General features: G+C 31.7%; 1 protein-coding gene across 6 annotated transcripts in view; it reads right to left on the reverse strand.

The window, feature by feature from the left end:
• Positions 1–20407, reverse strand: part of LOC145260598 (uncharacterized) — a 111775-nt gene that overhangs the window by 56273 nt on the left and 35095 nt on the right. For 5 of the 6 annotated variants that reach the window (XM_080118880.1, XM_080118877.1, XM_080118875.1 and 2 more), the window contains 5 exons: positions 17546–17800; positions 14163–14357; positions 12852–12998; positions 9715–9957; positions 2635–2877 (listed from right to left, as the gene is read on the reverse strand). In XM_080118880.1, coding sequence (XP_079975006.1) covers positions 2635–2877; positions 9715–9957; positions 12852–12998; positions 14163–14357; positions 17546–17800 — 1083 coding nt within the window. The remainder of the gene's footprint in view (positions 1–2634; positions 2878–9714; positions 9958–12851; positions 12999–14162; positions 14358–17545; positions 17801–20407) is intronic. The other variant, XM_080118878.1, reaches the window with a different exon arrangement.

The following is a 20407-nucleotide window of genomic DNA, read 5'->3' on the forward strand; positions in this document are numbered from 1 at the left end:
TCTGAAAAATGTTTTCTGACATCATTTTAAGATATCAAGAATTATTTTCAACATCATTTTAATTGCACTTTTTTGTGATATGCGCTGTTCATGATGAAAAAATGTTACTATATACAGTGTTAGACTCCAACTAGATTTTTTTTTCTGGGATTGTTGCGAGTCTTTGCTATGGATTTGTTTGTAAGGCAGCTAATGATTATGGTCAAAGTCTTCCTTCTTTTAGATGAGTTGTCTTCCCAGACTGATGGGCCACATCTACCCAAAACATTGGTTTGCAGGTACTAAGTAACTACTGCAGCAACACTGGAATGATGTCAACATCATATTTGGTTTTACATACTGGCATATGTAGAATAGCTTTTACAAATTGACTTCCAAACTAACTTATCTCTGGTCATGTCTTTACACTCTTTTCTCTCAAATCAAGCCTTATAACTTCATCTTATATTTTTCTGCTAACCTACCCTGCTACATTAAACAATAATAACTATTAATTTTTTTTAATATGAACATATCAATTAAGTTTCCTGTTCTGTGCCAGCCTTCCTATACTGTTCAGAATTTATCTTCCGATCTCATCAGATCAAAACCTGGAATTAAAACTTGCATGATAAATCTTTTGCAGCATTCTCTTCAAAACTTGCATTTCACATTGATCATATCATTCTCATATCATTTCTCTCCATGAAACGCATGTCCTCAACCCACACTGACCAGATTTCACTTCCATACATCATCACGTGCGTATACATGCCTGATAAAACTTGAATGTCTAACGTCTCTCTATAAACGGGTTTTGTCAGGACAATCTGGCATGAGGATACAAGCAAATCCTGACCAAATATTCAAAACCACATTTCGTATTCGTTGCAGAAATATGGTCTCCTCACCACGACTAATCCACATTAGCTTTTATGATGAATAGTGCACCTTGTTCAAATGATGTTACTCCAAGTAATAACACGAAGCCGGATACTCCACCAGACTAGATGAATTCGTGTCCCGGAATTCAGTAAAACCAAAAGACCAAAAAGAAAAATATACTATAACATGTTAAAATGATCAACTGGGGAGAAGTTATTAGATTCTCGACTTTTTTACTAACTCAGTGTTTGTTAGATAAAAAACTTTAATGGAACATTTGAACATCTATGTATCTCATATACATGTAGAGTCCGAGTGTTAGACCCAGGAAAGGGGCCACTTGATTTCTGAGAACTACAAACAAATGGAAAGTACAGAAGATTATTGTCTGTAAGTACCACCATACAATTGCTAATAGCACTTACAAAATGGGAACTTTGGTATTAACGGTGGTTTTGTTCAGTTCGTCCATCTATATTGTAGAGTTTGGTTGTGATAAGTCTTTCTCACTTATTGAATAAATATTTATTTCTGATGGAGAAAAACAAGAAAGACAAAAACTAAGAAATTAAAAAAAAGATGGTTCTTGTCCAGAAATCCCCTTATTTTAAAAAAACAAAAATGATTCCCTCTATAATAAAAAAACAAAAAGAATTCCTTATATAATGAAAAACAAATATAATTCCTTATATAATGAAAAACAAATATAATTCCCTCTATAATAAAAAACAAATATAATTCCCTCTATAATAAAAAACAAATATAATTCCCTCTATAATAAAAAACAAAAAGAATTCCCTATATAATAAAAAACAAATATAATTAACTCTATAATGAAAAACAAAAATAATTCCCTCTATAATAAAAAACAAAAATAATTCCCTCTATAATAAAAAACAAAAATAATTCCCTCTATAATAAAAAACAAAAATAATTCCCTCTATAATAAAAAACAAAAATAATTCCCTCTATAATGAAAAACAAAAAGAATTCCCTATATAATAAAAAACAAATATAATTAACTCTATAATGAAAAACAAAAAGAATTCCCTCTATAATAAAAAACAAATATAATTCCCTCTATAATAAAAAACAAATATAATTCCCTCTATAATGAAAAACAAATATAATTCCCTCTATAATAAAAAACAAATATAATTCCCCCTATAATAAAAAACAAATATAATTCCCTATATAATAAAAAACAAATATAATTCCCTCTATAATAAAAAACAAATATAATTCCCTCTATAATAAAAAACAAATATAATTCCCTCTATAATAAAAAACAAAAATAATTTCCTCTATAATTAAAAATAATTCCCTTTATAATAAAAAAAAAAAAAATTCCCTCTATAATAAAAAACCCAAAAAATATATACTTTATACATACCAATGACTAAACAAAAATATATACAACAAAATCACATAAATCGATAAATAGTTTTATTTTTAAAGAAATTCAAATTTCATTAGTAGTAGAATAGTGATTGTTTTGCCTGCAATTTTCAAAGACATATGATAAAAATCAAGGGAAATAACTCAATAATTCATACTAACTGATTTTTTTTTATAAAAATAAAACTATTTGATCAATTTAGAAGATGTTTGGTATACAATATTTTTGTTTGATCATGGGTATGTATATAATGTCTTTATTTTTGTATTCAATATAAGGGGATTTCTGAACAAGAATCAAAAAGAGAGAAATAGAGAAAGAATGCTTGTATCCGGAATGCACACACATTTTTCAAATGAAAAGGCACTTACATTTTTGGAGCTGCATCTGTAGAAGCAAGATGTTCATCATTTTTGCCAGAATCAACTGTCTGCTTATTATCAGAATCTGAAGTGACCATTTCAACAGACGTCAAGAGAATATCTTTTGTTGTAACAGATTCATTTGTTCCAACCTTTGTGGAAGCTGCAACTGAAGAAGACGGTTCTGTTGATTTGGCATCAGGTTTTGGCTCCACCTGAAAACGATTCCATCTTGGTAAAATTGCTGATTCACTGGTGAAAGAGAGAAAAAAAAAAAAGGACAATCAGAAGAGAAGTCAAATTTGAAATACGTTTTCTGATGTCAGTTTAAGATATCAAGAATTATTTTTGCCACGATTGAATATTTATGAAGAGAAAAAATGTTACTATATACAGTGTCAGACTCCAACTAGATTTTTTTTTCTGGGATTGTTCCTAGTCTTTTCTATGGATAGATTTGTTTGTAAAGCAGCTAATGATTATGGTCAAAGTCTTCCTTCTTTTAGATGAGTTGTCTTCTCAGACTGATGGGCCACATCTACCCAAAATATTGGTTTGCAGGTACTAAGTAACTACTGCAGCAACACTGGAATGATGTCAGCATCATATTTGGTTTTACATGCTGGCATATGTAGAATAGGGCAGGTCGATTTTGGAACCCCGGTGATGCACTGGTGATGATAGTTGGGGTTTGACATAAAAAATACTCACACAAAATATTTTTTTCAAAATAGTTTTCTTCGCTTGAGGAAACGACTTTTAAAGTTGAAAAATTGCAGCTATTAAAAGTGTTTCGGCGAATTGTCAAGTACGTCCTGTCATCAAAGAAATCCATATCATTAAGAAAATGGAATCATTATTTAGAATATGTTTTAAACTATATTTTAAATAAAATCAGTAAGGAAAATTAATAAAATGAATATTTATTGTAAAGATAAAATTGTGTTTTTAAAATAATAGCGACTGAAGTTTGCTTTTTCATTTCAGGAACTTTTTTGGGTGGGGACATCTTAGATTTCACACGCTCGTTATTGCTATTGAAAATTAATGTTTGTTTATCTTTTAATTTAAATAATTTACAACTTTAGGCTAAAGACGAAGTTATTTCAAAAGGAGAAACTAAAAAAACTTGTTTAAAATATATTATATTTCAAATGTCTGCAGTGAATTTAAACGTATTTGTTTTATCTGCTGAAGAAATTTTTCCCGTTGTTGGTAAATTAACTTTTTTACTTCTGTAATTGATTTTTCAATTTCACATCGAATTCCATTTGAAGGTTTTATTAAATTATGGTAATATTCCTGTTTTATATATAAAAAAAAATGGCCCATACAATTTTAGGTACTTGTGCATATTTGGTACTGTGCTAAAATAACGTTAATATTTTGAAAGCCAATCTTAACATGAGGAGGGGACGGTGTTTTATAATTATTCTGGGTTTCCACCTAACAATTTAATATATATATATATTATATATAAATAAAAGATAGCGTGACACTTAACCCCCCCCCCCAAAAAAAACTGTTTAAAAATAGCACGGTACTAAAAATGCATAAGCACCCAATTTTATTCTACACGTTCTTTACGAAACATAACCAGGTAAATCGCCAAGTTTTTCTACTAAATAAAAAATTACTTAGTGGCAAATTTTTTATTTCTTTTATTTTTAGGGAGTAATTGTTTTTAAGCAGTATTTTTCGAAAATTATAGTTTGAAAATTAGATAACATACAAAGGTTAATACAAGTAGAGATGGTTTTTCGGTACTCGTGCATCAATGTTTTGTGCTGAAATAACTTTATTATTTAGAAAGTTATTCTTAACATGGGGAGGAGGGGAGGGTGTGTTGCAACCATTTTGTACTTTCACCTAACAATTTAAGAAACAAATATCGTAAAAATTAAATTTAACTTGAAAATACCATTAAAAATAGTATGGTAATATATATGCACAAGTACCAGTTTTTCAAACTCTAAACACTCGTTTTAAATGGCACAGTTACAGCAAAAATGTATCGTGTTATGGATAAATTCATGTTATAGAAGGAGGAGCTAAAGTCTGTTAAAAAAATATCTGAACTAAACACTACTCTGGTTTGGTCTGGTCCTGTCTCTTCAATACATCTAATCCAACTCTACAAAGTTTTTCATTACTTCTAGCACTTATTTTTTTTTACATATGAAACTGGAAGATAGCCTAAAACAGTTTCCTTCAGTTATCATCCATTTATTTATTTTACTTTTCAGATGTAAAATGACAGTAAAAAACACGACGTTCGGTTTTAACTCATGGTTCACAAAGATTTGCTGGTCCACCTTGTTGTTTGGATGAAACAGAACCCCCAACTTTACGACAAGTTATCCAGTTTAGTTATTTCCTTGAAAACAGTTATCCCCACTTTAAAAAATAGTGATATTTTTAATTGCCAAGGAAATAATTAGTATTTGGTAAGCAGTCAATCCACAATTGCCTTTGTAAAGGGAACGTTATATAGGATAGAAGGTCAACATATTTTGCTATAAGAGGGCAAACAGATTGACAGGAAATCTCTTGCAGCAACCAAAGTGAAAAAAAATGAAGGACCAGCTAGACAGACTGTTTTATATATCTTTTTGTAGCTATAAACTTCCTGTCTTGAGATGTGATGACTTTGTTCAAAACAGAAAATTGTCAAACATGGCACAGTCTGTATTTGTCCTCCAAACAAGAAAGTAAGATTAATTCTATAGTTTCACCTGCAATTATGTTCCCTTTTTGTGGAAATAAAATAAAATATTTGTATTTATTTATTGTGAATCTATTATTAAACATGCAAATTTTGCAATTTTCAGGTTCCACTAGAGAACAGAGCATACTTAAAAATCAGAGAGTAAAAACAGGGCCAAAAGGTCGTTATCAACTGGGACCTATCGATAAAGATGCTATAAAAAATACAAAAAGTCTGCTAGAGTGGGTAAACTGGAGAGGCAGAACGAAAGACAGGAACAAGCTTCCACAAATATTTCGATACAGTCATCTTCTAGTGAAGGAACAACAGATGACAGTTTTGATCCAGGAAGACAACTAAAGGAACTTTACAGCATTTTAAAAATCCCAAGATATTCTATGGAACTCATCAGAGGTGATGCATTTTCCAATCTTGGTGCTTGTCTAGCTAATGCCTTTCTGCTGGACCTTAAACATATGAGCCTTCTTCACCCAAAATTAAATTTGAAGGACATAATTTTAGATAAATCCAAAATTGATAGAGAAAAAGTTAAAATAAAACTATCCAGTAATTTACAGCATGTCCATCAAAATGAAAATCTACTTTGTGTTGGAATTGATTGTAGAATAGATAAGGACACTTTACAATACAAAGAAGCTGTGGATGAAAATGGTGGGAAAAAGATAGTGAAAAACAAAGGAGCAGAACGCCATTTAACTTTCACCAGGGAAACAGGAACGGAGAGCAATTATTTTGCCCATAAAGTGATACCGAATCTGGGGGCAACTGGCGTTCTCTTAACTGAAGATGTTGCTGCAGTTTTAACAGAATATAACAGTGTGGATACTGTTAAAGCAATTTTGGTTGATAATACCAGTGCAAATCAACCTGCCCTATTGTATATGGGCAGAAGCAAGACATACACATTATTACAAAATAATTGTGACACGAAATTAGACCTGCATTTTCCTGAAAAGGAAATTACACAGAACAATTTAGTTCTATTATAACATAGTTTTTATTACGTTTAATAAAAAATTAAAATACATGGTTCTCTAATTTGTATCCAGTTGTTATATTGTGTAATACATCTTCTCATATTTTTTTCAAGTGTGAAATTTAAAAGACTTAGTAGCTAATTAATCTTTTTTTTTTTACAATTTTTGTTTAATCAATGCAGTAAAAGTTGAGATATTTTGTTAGTTGTGATTCATAATTAAATAATTTACTTTTCTTTCAATGTATTTCATCTACATATATCAATTTTAATTAAATTTTTTTTTATAAAAATAGAATTTTCAAGTCAGTTTCGTGTAAAATACTATGAAAATTAAGGATTTTACAGCATTTTCCGTCACAATTTTTAAAATTAAATGCTCAATTTTCCTTTCAATATAGGAATCTAATTTTTAGTATGTCCTCTTTTTACATCAAATCCCAACCATCATCACCAGTGCCATGTTGATTTTCTGAAAAAAGTTGCAAGTCAACCTGCCCTAATGTAGAATAGCTTTTACAAATTGACTTCCAAACTAACTTATATCTGGTCATGTCTTTATACTCTTTTCTCTCAAATTAAGCCTTATAACTTCATCTTATATTTTTCTGCTAACCTACCTTGCTACATTAAACAATAACTCTCAATTTTTTTAATATGAACATATCAATTAAGTTTCTTGTTCTGTGCCAGCCTTCCTATACTGTTCAGAATTTATCTTCTGATCTCATCAGATCGAAACCTGTAATTAAAACTTGCACGATAAATCTATTGCAGCATTCTCTTCAAAGCTTGTATTTCACATTGATCATATCATTCTCATATCATTTCTCTCCATGAAACGCATGTTCTCAACCCACACTGACCAGATTTCACTTCCATACATCATCACATGCGTATACATGCCTGATAAAACTTGAATGTCTAATCCACATTAGCTTTTATGATGAATAGTGCACCTTCTTCAAATGATGTTACTCCAAGTAATAACACGAAGCCAGATACTCCACCAGACTAGATGAATTCGTGTCCCAGAATCCAGTAAAACCAAAAGACCCCCCCCAAAAAAATATACTATAACATGTTAAAATGATCAACTGGGGAGAAGTTATTAGATTCTCAACTTTTTTACTAACTCAGTGTTTGTTAGATAAAGAACTTTAATGGAACATTTGAACATCTATATATCTCATATACATGTAGAGTCCGAGTGTCAGCCCCAAGAAAGGGGTCACATAATTTCTGAGAACTTCAACCAAATGGAAAATAAAGATTGCTACAGGGAAGGGCTGTCCGCTTCCCATGTAAATAAGAAGAATATTAGATAAGTGAAAATGAGATTAGGATAAGCCTAGAATCGAACCCTGCAGGCAAAGTTAAGAAATGGAATATTATAAATTGAGTCTATGGTTAAATTTTATTAGAATAATTAAATATTGTTTATATCGGAAAAAAGAGTTGATTGTCCATTCTTTAGAAATCTGAATATGCAATATGTCAGTAAAAGAATGAACAATGCAAATTAAATTATATTGTTGAAAAATAGGTTAGAGTTATATATTGAGGATTCTTTTGTTCGCCAAAAGTGTGTTGGACAAACATATGTAAAGCCACATGAAATTAGTCACATTTGAAAAACACACTTCTGACGTCATAGACAAAGGACGTTTCTCCATATTATGGGTTCAGATTTTAGCCAGTCAGTCAGAGAGAGTTGATCAGCCAAGAGTTAGAGGCGACGGTAGAAAATTAACCATGTAGATACAAGTGAATTTCTGACGTTATTCGACCGGCCGATCAGATATATAAAGCAAACATCATTGTGTTTTGTGACTGTTGTCTTGTGTCATCCTTCATCACGAAAAAGGTCATGTGTTTATCATCAATTATAACAAACTCTTGTGTAAACTCTTCCAAGTAGCATGTGTCCCCACCATCATCATAAGTGAAGCATCTCCCTCTCCTTTAATATGTGTTAAAAGAAATGTAATATAAATGTCTTCTCTCCCTCATCATTGTTATGTCTGCATTACATGAGTCCTGTTATATATGTGCTCTAATATGAACTCCACGTCATCTCTCCAATATAAACCCGTACTACACATTATTGTCTGTAAGCATATATATATATATGGCCTAATCACATTGGCAGACTGGTTGTCGTCAGATCACTGAAGTTAAGCAACGTTGAGCCTGGCTAGTACGAGATGAGTGACAATTTGAGAATTCTAGGCGTTGTATGTGCTCTCCGCTTATCTCAGCATTGTTTCCAGTGGTCCTGAACCTCCAATTGCCACTTGTATTCTACAACATAGACTCAGGAGAGATGTGATTGGAGATTGTGCAACTCTTGCTACAAAAAATCCACTATATATGTGTGTTTGTGTGTGTGGGGGGGTACCTATGTATGTGTGTATATATATATGTGTGTGTGCGCATATGTGGATGTCTATATATATATATATATATATATATATATATATATATATATATATATATACGTGTGTGTTTATATATGTGTGTGTATACAGGGTGTCCTAATAAAATGTATACAATCTTTAAATTATCCCAACTTGCTACATGAAATGCTATACCATGTTCCCAAGAGATGTTCAGAAATAAAGAATGGCACTTCCAGCAGAATGGAACACTTCCCCACTATCATCATGACGTAAGAGCATATCTTGGTAGTCACCTGCGAAACAGTTAGGATGAAGAGGAAGTATCACGTATATTGTCCGATAAGTCTTTCCCATTTATTGAATAAATATTTATTTCTGAGATAGAAAAATAAAAAAAGACAAGAACTAAGAAATTAAAAAAAGAAGATGGCTCTAGTCCAAAAATCCCCCTATATTAAAAAAACAAAAACAATTCCTGCTATATTAAAAAAACAAAAATAAAGAAAAATATGTAGGTTATACATACCAATGACTAAACAAAAATATCATATACCCCCCAAAAAAAATCACATGAATCGATAAATAGTTTTATTTTAAAAGAAAATCAAATTTCATTAGTAGTAGAATAGCGATTGTTTTGCCTGTAATTTTCAAATAAAAATGTCAAAAAAAAACAACAAAAAAAACAAGGGAGATAACACGATAATTCATACTGACTTGATTTATGCGGTAATGCATAAGAATTCTTAGTCATCACTTAAAAATGAATTTCTTTATAAAAATAAAACTATTTGATCAATTTAGAAGATGCTGGTATACAATATTTTTGCTTGATCATGAGTATGTATATAATAACAGTTTTTATTTTTGTACTTAAGGGTGAATTCTGAACAAGAATTAAAAAGAAAGAAATAGAGAAATAATGCTTGTACCCGGAATGCACACACATCTTTGTCAAATTTTTCAAATGAAAAGGCACTTACATTTTTGGAGCTGCATCAGTAGAAGAAAGATGCTCATCATTTTGGCCAGAATCAACTGTCTGCTTATTATCAGAATCTGAAGTGACCATTTCAACAGACGTCAAAGGAACATCTTTTGTTGTAACAGATTCGTTTGTTCCAACGTTTGTGGAAGCTGCCACTGAAGAAGACGGTTCCGTTGATTTGGCACCAGGTTTTGGTTTCACCTGAAAACGATTCCGTCTTGGTAAAATTGCTGATTCACTGATGAAAGAAAAGGAAAAGACGTTGAAGGAAGACATGTATTTTATAAAATTATATCGTAAGATTTAAAAATTAAACCTAAATAGCATATAAGCTGGTATATTGAACTTTGATTTTGACTCACCAATTTACAGTTGTTATTGTTGTACCATGTTATTAGCACGATAATAACATACATTGCTACAATTTACTTATAATCAGTATGTCGTTCCACCTGGACAGCTGGTAATCTATACTATTAATAAAATTGTAAATGTTTATTTATTTGTGTGTGTATATACGAATACAATTTTCGAACAAATGCACCGAATTGAAAAATTATTTTTTTGCCCTGAAAGGTGCGAGTCCCTGGATTGTCCTTATCTATATATGGTTCATAACGAACAATGTTGAGTCACACAAAAAGCTCGAAATAAGGGTTTTTGAGCAGTTTCTTTTTTATCAAAAAAGTTACCTGCCCATGTCAACAGAATTTAGTACTGTCTGCATACAGTCATGGTAACATCTTTCGGCATACGGACAGGACTTGTGGCGTAATTGATAACGCGTCTGACTATAGATAAGAAAACTCCAGGATTGTATCCTGGCAAGTTCGTAATAATTTTAACCATTTTATTCAACATTTACTCATTATCCTTACCCTTAGTTAGGGTATTTTTGTTTTTATCAGTGATTTTGTTTTGTGCATATAAGAATTTCCCATACTCCGAGTTCATAGGGTAAGCGTAGATGGTAAGACGATGTTGAGTGTACTCGACTTTGTGTTTGACCTTGCGTTGTGTGTGCCGACGTGGCACAGCTGCTAGTATAGAAACATTTAACTAGCAGGCTGTCCGGTGTTGCCCAGTTATAAAATATGCATAGATATTATATTTTAATTCATGCAGGTTTCTTATTATCATAGAGCTAAATCTCTATTAGTTGTTATCCAATATGTTGTAATGATTTTAAGTTATAAAAAATATGATTTGGGTAGCATCCGTTAAAATTGAAACCAGAACGTTTAGCGCTCCAGCCTTAGTAATTATATATCTTTCCTGTGTTGTTACTGAAGGATGGATAATTAAGAAACTTTAAGCTATGAATATTTAATTTTACACATGCACAAAAGTAACAGCAAATTTTTTATTTAATTTAATCTGCTGTGGTCAATTTTTTTTTTTTAATTTTTGACCCGTTAGCAGCAATTTTTGTCGGCTTAAAGCGAAATCGAATGTGTGCAACAGGTCCAAATACACTATATATCAAATTTCCACTCCGTAGACCAAATATTCAGAAAAAAGTTTGGTAGAGACTTTTGCACGCACACACACGGACACTCATACATATAGATATATATAAAAATATTTCCGTGGGCTAAAATGTTTTCATCTTTAATTCTACACAATTATGCAGAATGTAGAAACTATGCATAAATAATATTTAGCTTAATAGTGAAATGAAACCAATCATCTAATAAGAAACCATGAAAAATTTCAAAGGAATATGCAAATTAGTTAACCTTCATGAAGTTCGTGTTAATGATGCTTAAATACAAAAAGTAGGTTTTTAATGTCAATGTCAGAGCAAGAAAAAAAACTTAACTTTATATACTTTATATATATTTATATAGATTAAAAAAAAATCAGCAAAAGAGTTTTATCCTTTACAACTAAAATTTTATTTCTTTTTCAGTATAAGTTTTAAAAATGTGGAAACAAAAACTAAAAGCTAAAAAAAATTTCACTGCATCTCAAACAACGCCAAGCAATCTAGATATCTATAAAAGTGAAAGTGTCTGTCTGTCTGTGTACATTTCCCTACGCAATAACTGTCAATTTTCAGTCTATAGGCTTGAAATTTGATATACAGGGTAGTGAGATTTGTGAAAATCTTTGTAATCCATTTTTGGCCAGAAATTTGACTGTTAAGGGGTCAAAGTTCAACGATTTGATCTTTGAGAACTCTACCAAACTCCTCTGCCAATTTTGGGTATAAACAATTAAAATTTTAGATATAGGTTCCCTGGACATGGATCTAACTTAATAACTTGATTTGAGCCCAAAACAGTAAATGTTAAGGGGTTATAATAGGGGTCAAAGTTTAAAAAGTTTTTTACTTCTGCGGTCGCTACCAAATTACTCAGACATTTTCTTATCTAAACATTTGAAATTTTACATAAAGGGTATGCAGAGATAAGGCAAGCTTTTTAATTGGTTTGGGTCGAAAATTTGAGCTACCAATATATAAATTTATGTATGCATGTTTGCATGTCTGCCTAAAACTTTCGACAGAGACGACGGATTTTCACAAGATCAGTATCGTTTTGAAGCTCGACTCTTCAGATGACAAATACTGAAAAATTGGCTAAAAACATTCATTTCTTCACCCTCAACTGGGCATTTTTCTACAAGGAGAGGTTGCTTATTTCGCCGATATTTTCAAAAGTCATCCCCTCTTTTCGATTGGCTAGTCTTAATTTAAACCTACATCACTTCCGGCTTGACGGTGATCATAACAGCAAAGACATGTTTTTTTCCCCCCGTTCTTTTCCTCCTTTGCAGTACGGGTTTGAGCCTACCTTCCTACTACCACTTTTTTTTTGTTGCTCAACTCACACCTACAAACACCCGGGCAATGCCAGGCACCCATGTTAGTTAATATATATTTTCACAAAACTGAATTAAATAAAATATAGCTCACATTTCCATCCTCATGCTGAGGAGCTATGTTCCCAAATTCATAATGATCAGTTAATTAGTTTGGGAGTGAATCCTTTGTATACAAAAATACCTGACATAAAGTTAGACCTAAATAGTATTTAAGTTGATAAATGAAACTTTGCTTCTGATTAGCCAATTGTAATTTGTTATTGCTGTACCATGTTATTGGCATTATAATAAACATGAAATAACCTTTTGCTTGTGTCCTCATCAAATATTTTTGCTTTTTGCTCATCAACGGGAACGTCTGGTTTCTTATCTTTAGATTGCGAGTGTCTCACTTTTGGCTGAACTTGAAAACGTGAACGCCGTGACAAGGTTGGAACTGAAGTCGGCTCACTGAAAGAGAAATAACAACATCTCATATAATTGTTAAGAATGTATTTACATTTACCTGTGAATTGTTCAATGTGAGAGGTTTTCTTAAATTTGTCAGAGTAGGTTTGAGACTCAGCAGATTTGACAAGCTATGATGGTGATGGGAGAGACCAATCAGATTTGCTGCTTTCAAGGAAAGAGAAAGTATGGTTATTTATTTTTTTTTATAGATGGCAAGCATTACATAAGATTGGACTTTTGTTGATTGTTGAATCTAGAGAGTTGGTGTTCACCAGCAACAAGATAGCTTTCATAAAAGATTATAATGGAGACTTGGATGCATATATGTACTTTTGGCAAAAATTCCATACATGGCTTGCTTTCTTGGAAGAATGGCTCAGAAATAATTGTGTTGCACAATTATTTGGATTCTTTGAACTGCTGTTCTCATCTTGAGTTTTATTTTCATATTTCAGTCGATGTAACCTCACATCTTTTTCAGATGTATCTTGTTGAACTCTGGAATCTTTGTCAAACTCAGGAGTCTGCACGAAATTCCGAACAAAACCCTTTATTTAATCTATAGCATGCTCTTGTTTCTTCAACCGTAACTGGATATAAATCCTAAGTAATTTACAATTGTATTTTGAGGGTCATCCGTACTGAGAATCGAACTATCAACCATCAGAGGAATGTAACTTACAACTGAATTTTATCAAGTACTTTATCCGCTATGTCACGGGTCCTTGCGGACAATTCTAATATGAATTTTAGAAACCTCAAACCTATTTTTGTTTTTAGACATAATATTACTACTTATCACTATGTATAACTATTTCTTACTACATATTATTATATATATTATCTGTTATTTTTAATTAATGGTTCCCATATTATGTAGAATTCTATACTAGTTCTGCTTAATAGTCGACCAGCAAGTGTACTGCTTTTTTGAGTAGTTTTCCTTTTCATCGTTGTCTATAATTTTTATCCCATGAGAGTAGATGGTTTTAGAAACATAATATCACACAAATGTAAAATATATGAAACTGAAGAAAAAAATGTATCTACTAAAAAGAATAGTTTTACACTCCTTTGTCTATTGGTGCAGACGTACCATCACAGGAAAACATCATCTTACATGAAAAGAGAGTTGTAAAAGTAAAAAGAGAAAAAAAGTTTCACCTTTTTGGCGGCAATTCTTTAGCTGTATCTCCCGTATCTTCTTTGTTAGTTTCCGACGTAGGTGTGTTGTCTTGTGAGCTTTCTGGGTTCAGTCCATTATCAGATAGTGATGGAAAATTACTTGGCTGAGACGTCTTTGTACTTGGTTTTGGTTGAATCTGAAACCGGTTGCGTCTTGGCAAAACTGCCATTTTGCTGCAAAAGGAAAATATAAAAACATTAATAGGCAATTGAATTTGGAAAAAATGTTGGTTCTTGTCCAGAATTCCCCTTATATTAAAAATAAAGAATTAACCAAGAGGTAAATCAAATAAAACAGGTATTAATTTTTGCATTCTTTTAATCGGTATCTGTATTCTGGAGATTTTCAGTGATATATTCTTAATCCTTGTACAAACATACATTTATTATTGTTTAACTTTGTGTTTTAACAAAGGTAGAAATAAATAATTTTTTAATCACATTTAAATAATCAAAAAAATTCTTAGATCATCAAGCATTGTGTATGTATGCCATTATTGAGATATTTTAAATAATTAAAATTTTTTATGTATATTGCTACTCTAAGAGTTTGAGAGTTTCATATATCTTGGCGTTATCATGACAGCCACAAGTCAAGGTGGAATTGGCATCAAAGCATGTAATGCCTTCTATCAACTTAATTCTGGTCAAGATATAAGATAAGGTGCAGCATCTACCAAGCACTGGTATGAACGACTGTCATGGGATGATATATTTTCCTCTTACGATATGAAGAAATTATGATTTATTACACAAAAGATAATATTAATTATCCAAATAATAACATATAATAAAATAAAAATAATTATTAATATTATTATTAATTATAACAAAATAAAAATACTTAAAATATTACATTATGATAATAAAAATAATAAATTAATTAAAAGGAAATAACAATAAAAGATTATATAAAAAATAATATAAAAAATATTACTTAAGAATTTGAATGTAAAACGTTCTTTTTAGTGTCTCAGGAGATTTTCAAAACATGGAACAAAAAACATTCTTAAACGTTTGTTCCCAAACCTTCTCTAGTGATAGCTATAAATAGCGAACGAGCGCTATTTCTAACTTAGTTATAACACAATGTTGAGACGCAATGAGAGGCGACCACCGACCGAAGGAAAACACAAGAAAACTCGAGTCGTTAAAATAACAGATAACCCAAACAAGATACAGAGAAAGATCTTTCATCAATAACTGGTAAATATAGATTTTTCTGAATTATATTTGACCAAACGCATTTATGTCTAAAGATAAAAACAAACATTTTTATAAAAATATTTACTCATAATAAAAGGGAAATAACTAGAAAACGGGGTTATCTCCCTTACACTATCGATTATAAACAGCTTATTTGAAATTCGTTTTCTTTTACTATTTTTGATTTTGTTTCTCTTTTTCTTTGTTAATAAAGATGTTTTTCTTTTCAAATTATCTTTTTTTACTCTTATTTTTCATTGATATGTTTGCTGTGTTCCGTTACCCCCTAGACTAGGAACAAATCCATAACAATGAACTTCCTTATGACAATGCGTCCTGGCCAATAAGAATGGAACACGTTAGGTGATTGGAAACTTTTGATCACCACTGCCTGCGACACATCCCCTATGTCTGATGGCAGCATTTCTTCTCAAGCACTATGTTTCTTTTGTAAAATTAACTACTTCAGACAAGTAATCCTCACAAGATGCCTAAGTTTGATGATTCATGCCCTTCGTTGTCAACCAAGAGAATTCATCCATGAAGCAATTGTCTCAGCTTCCTACAGGGTTCGTAAAAGCAATATGTTGAACAAAAAAATAACTTGGCTAATGACAGAAAGCGGATCTGAAACTCAAGCTGATCCCCCAAATCTATGGAGATTGCTGTTGGATGGTGGCTCCAGATCATCCAATTGTTGATTTCAAATATTTAAACTAGGTCACCCTTCGTTATTTCAAATATTTAAACTAGGTCACCCTTCGTGATTTCAAATATTTAAACTAGGTCACCCTTTGTGATTTCAAATATTTAAACTAGGTCACCCTTTGTGATTTCAAATATTTAAACTAGGTCACCCTTCGTGATTTCAAATATTTAAACTAGGTCACCCCTCGTGAGGGACGCAGTAGCAAGGATGAATAGAGCTAACTCAACGCATTCCACATGAATGATGTCTCAAGAACAAGTAGTAATAATGTTATTGATCTTTTCGAAAATTTATTCGAAGGAAATCAGTGTCGCATCACACACCATAGAAGGTTGGATGAAATTCATGCAAGAGTTTTTTTTTATGGAATTCACTTTAGACAAAGTGTGAAGTCACTTGATGTAAGGAGCTAAAAAGAAGACGATTATTGCAAAGACAAAAGATGCTTATTGACCTTAATCTTGGAAATACCAAAGTTGTGGGTAGTAAGAAAACGGTGAACAGGAAGAGAGTTCCACAACCTGACAGTTTGTGGAAAAAGCTACTGGAATAAGAAGCTGTATTACAATGAGTTATCAAAACAGCAAATCGAAGACCAAAGAGTCAAACAAGCTGGAACAAAGGAAGCAGGGAATAGATGAGACAATTCTAAAGAACACATGCCATAATCGTATTTAGAGAAAAGATTTGAGACTAGCAACATCATGTTTGTAAGAGAAGAAGAAAAGATGGAGGACAATCAAATTACAGATATGTCTCTGCACTTTATCGTTCTAAACAAGACACCATAAACAATCCAATAATGCTTGAAAACAATAGCACTTATGGAGTTAGAATAGATTAATTTTTCATCTTCAAAGGGTCAGTTTAGGGACTTGAGTTTGGGTGTTCGAACCAGTGGATAAAGTGACTAACACAACCACATTTGGGTAGCGACATTGTGAAGCATTGTTCCTAATAAACCACTCCTAGATTTTCCCTAGAACATGAATAATATCTGCTGGGTGGGCTGCATATGAAGGGTTAGAACATTAACAAAATGGCAGTGCTAATCATTTAATTAAATAAATGGCAAATGGATTTAACAAATCTAAACATGTTCAAATTATTAAAATAAAAAAGCAATTCTTTTAAATCTTAAAAATACCAATGAAAATGATTATTTTAATGTTTAACCCTTTTTTTAAAGACATTAATTTTATTCATGTTTAATGAAATAAAAATAAATCCATTGAAAAAACAACCAAGGAAATAAATTCCTTATATTCTAATATACCTCTGCTACTCTTCTATAGACCTAACTGATAATTGCCTCTTGTAACCCAAATCAAAGAAAAATTTCATTTGTGTCCTGGAAAAGTTTAACTGTTAATGAAATTTGAAGGTTCTAATTATTAACTTGTCAATTTTTATACAAACATTAACTTTATATATAAATAAAACTTACGCAGGTTCAGTTGTCAATTCTTTGTCAATAGTGATTGTTGTAGCATCATCATCATTTTTGTTGGTAACATTTATTTGAGAATCGTCTTTTAGTTTGTCATCACCGGATGCTAATGTGCTTGTAGCAGATGTAGATATTGACGAGGACTCACTTTCAGGTGGTTTAGTAGAAGAGGTAGACGAAGACTGTTTTTCAGCATCAACTTTAGTTTTGGATGGAATTTCAAAATGGTCACCGTCAGATGAAGTTATCTCCCTGAATTGCAAAGAATAAATCAGAACAAAAAAAATGAAAAGGATGTTTACATCAAACGTCAACATTGTGTCATCAAAAAAAAAAACATTAAAAAGACAGCAATAACAAGTTTTAAGGATTCATTCTAGTGAGTTTAATCAAAAAGAAAAAGTAACAAAATTGTAATGTTTCATCATAAAATTTTAGGGGAGATAGGCAGTAAGTTTGCTTTGATTTGTCCATTATATTGACCCACCCCCCACCCACCTTCATTATTGTAAAAGATTAATTGAAGATAAACAGTTCAAACCATTTAATATTCAAGAATGTCATTAAAATGATGAGCGTATTTCTGTTTTTGATAAGGAAACTTTGTCTTTTTTTTTTATTAAGAAAATTAAACTAAGAATATTCTATCCTTCAATCTCAACATTGTGTCGCCACAAAAGACAGCAATAACAAATGCAGACAGTTTTATCAGAAAGAAAAAGTAACAAAATTGGAATGTTTCATTATAAAATTTTAGGGGAGATAGGCTGTAAGTTTGCTTCAGTGTGTCTCTTTTATAACATACTAAGTGTACAGATCCAGTGTTGCTTGGAAGTCATTATTTGCAAGTTTTTTTTATTATTTATTTACAGATTGGAGATAAAATTTAAAAAATAGGCGACAAATAAACTAAAATAAAAAAATGTGTTAGTTATATATAGGTGAGAAACACGCATATACCAAAAGGTCACAACCATGGTTTTGAAGATCGAAAATTACTCAATAACTGGCTGGATCTGTGGAAATTCCACAAGGGACTCAATCATATGTAATATATTGATGTTGGCATTCTGTAAATGTTCAGTGTAAATGGAGATGATCTGATATTATTGTAGCTTTTTTTGTTAAAACTGCAAAAGTATTTTTCTAAGCTAGCACGAATGCCCGGCAAAGCCACGCCGTAAACTACGCTTAAATATGATATTTTAATTCTTGCAGATTTTGTATATATCATTATAGAGTTAATGTTCTATCGATTTTTATATATTATAAAGTTGCGATTCCCAAAATAAAAAATATATATCCATATGACTTAAGTGCATTAGCTTGAATCAAAACCAAAATAAAAACTTATGAAAAAAAAAATATATATATATATATATAACTTTAGGTCCCTCAGCCATAATCGAAACAGAAACCAAAACTTATGAAGAATTCTTGATAAAATCATTTATTACAAGAAATGTAAGTCCATAAGAATTAAACGACCTGGATGTAAGTGTGACAAAAAAATAACACACACTATCGAATTAATGTAAGGAAGATAACTGATATTTTAAGCTGCAAAGAGTTACATTTTTTTTTTATTCATTATCTTTTATTCAAGTGGACTCATTTCCCATTTAGACATAATGTACCAGAGCACGTATGAGCATGTGGGAAAATATCAGCAGCAGTTGTAGGATAACTGGCTTGCAAAGATATTAGCATCAGCAGCAGCCGAAAAAAGTACGAAAGTGTGTTGGTGTGGTAAAAGAAAAGATAAAAGGACACCACGTGGTCAGGAAAGAAAAAGTGCGGCTGCAAAAGATGAACATGTAAAGTTAAAGACAAGAAATGGCTGTCTATGGCTGCTGTGTAATGGAGCAGAAAGAAAACCAAAACCAGGGGAGATGGACATGTGGCCTCACAGTGGCAGCGAGAGACTCTTTAAGCTGGTGTCAAGACAGGGAGAAAGAAAAATGGTAATAAACGACTTAAAGTAGAGTTTTATTCATTTATTTTTGGTTGATTGTTCCTTTTTGACAATGCTGGATGGTAGTGAGGTGTCCAAGAGAGGTGTGAACTGTAACAAACAGCTCAAGTGTAATGGTCATGTTACAATAATGGGATAACCAAAGCCATCCTATCATTAGCCGTCATGCATGCTTCCGGAAATTATGCATTCCTCTCCTAAATAAACCTTCCAAAGAAAAGGTGGCTGTCATTTTTACTCACATTATCTACACTCCCTGCTAGTAACACAGTGTTCTAATTTATTATGCACAAAAAGAAAAGTGGGGGTAGGGTAAAAAAAATATCAATAAAGGGCAGGTGAGGTACTCTTTACCTTTGGTGGGCAGTCATCTAAAATTGGTCTCAACAAAAACATTTTTCACCATAACGTAACTGGGTTGATGTCAGGAATGACATTTGACCAATAATTTTTCTTTTTTTCTTCTTCTTTAGTACATCAGTTAAGGAAAGGAGTTAAATTTGACCAGAGAAAATCAATTTCTAAAGGCAGTCTAACACATGCCAGCATGTAAAACAGTTGTTTTGTTTTATAAGTTATCAGGTTTGGCTATTTTGTAGAGGAAACTTGTTTGTTTTTAACGTTGCTGGACATGTATGAGTTTTGTGAAGGAAAGAAAAATACCCAATGACATCAATGTCTGGTGCATTTTAGGTCAGAAAGCCAGTATCTTCAGATAGCCTAATCTGGTAACACTAAAAATTTAAAACAAATGTTCAATATGATATCATCATCCTAACCACTTAATTTTATCCTTGAAAGGAAGAGTTATCTTCCCTTGGAAACAAGGTTAGCCATGACAGTTTGCTTGTTAATAAAAAGTGCTTTGAAGAACATCAACTGAT

This window comes from Euprymna scolopes, chromosome 36, assembly GCF_053919585.1.
Source record: "Euprymna scolopes isolate OS-2025 chromosome 36, ASM5391958v1, whole genome shotgun sequence".
NCBI classification, from domain to species: Eukaryota; Metazoa; Mollusca; class Cephalopoda; order Sepiida; family Sepiolidae; genus Euprymna; species Euprymna scolopes.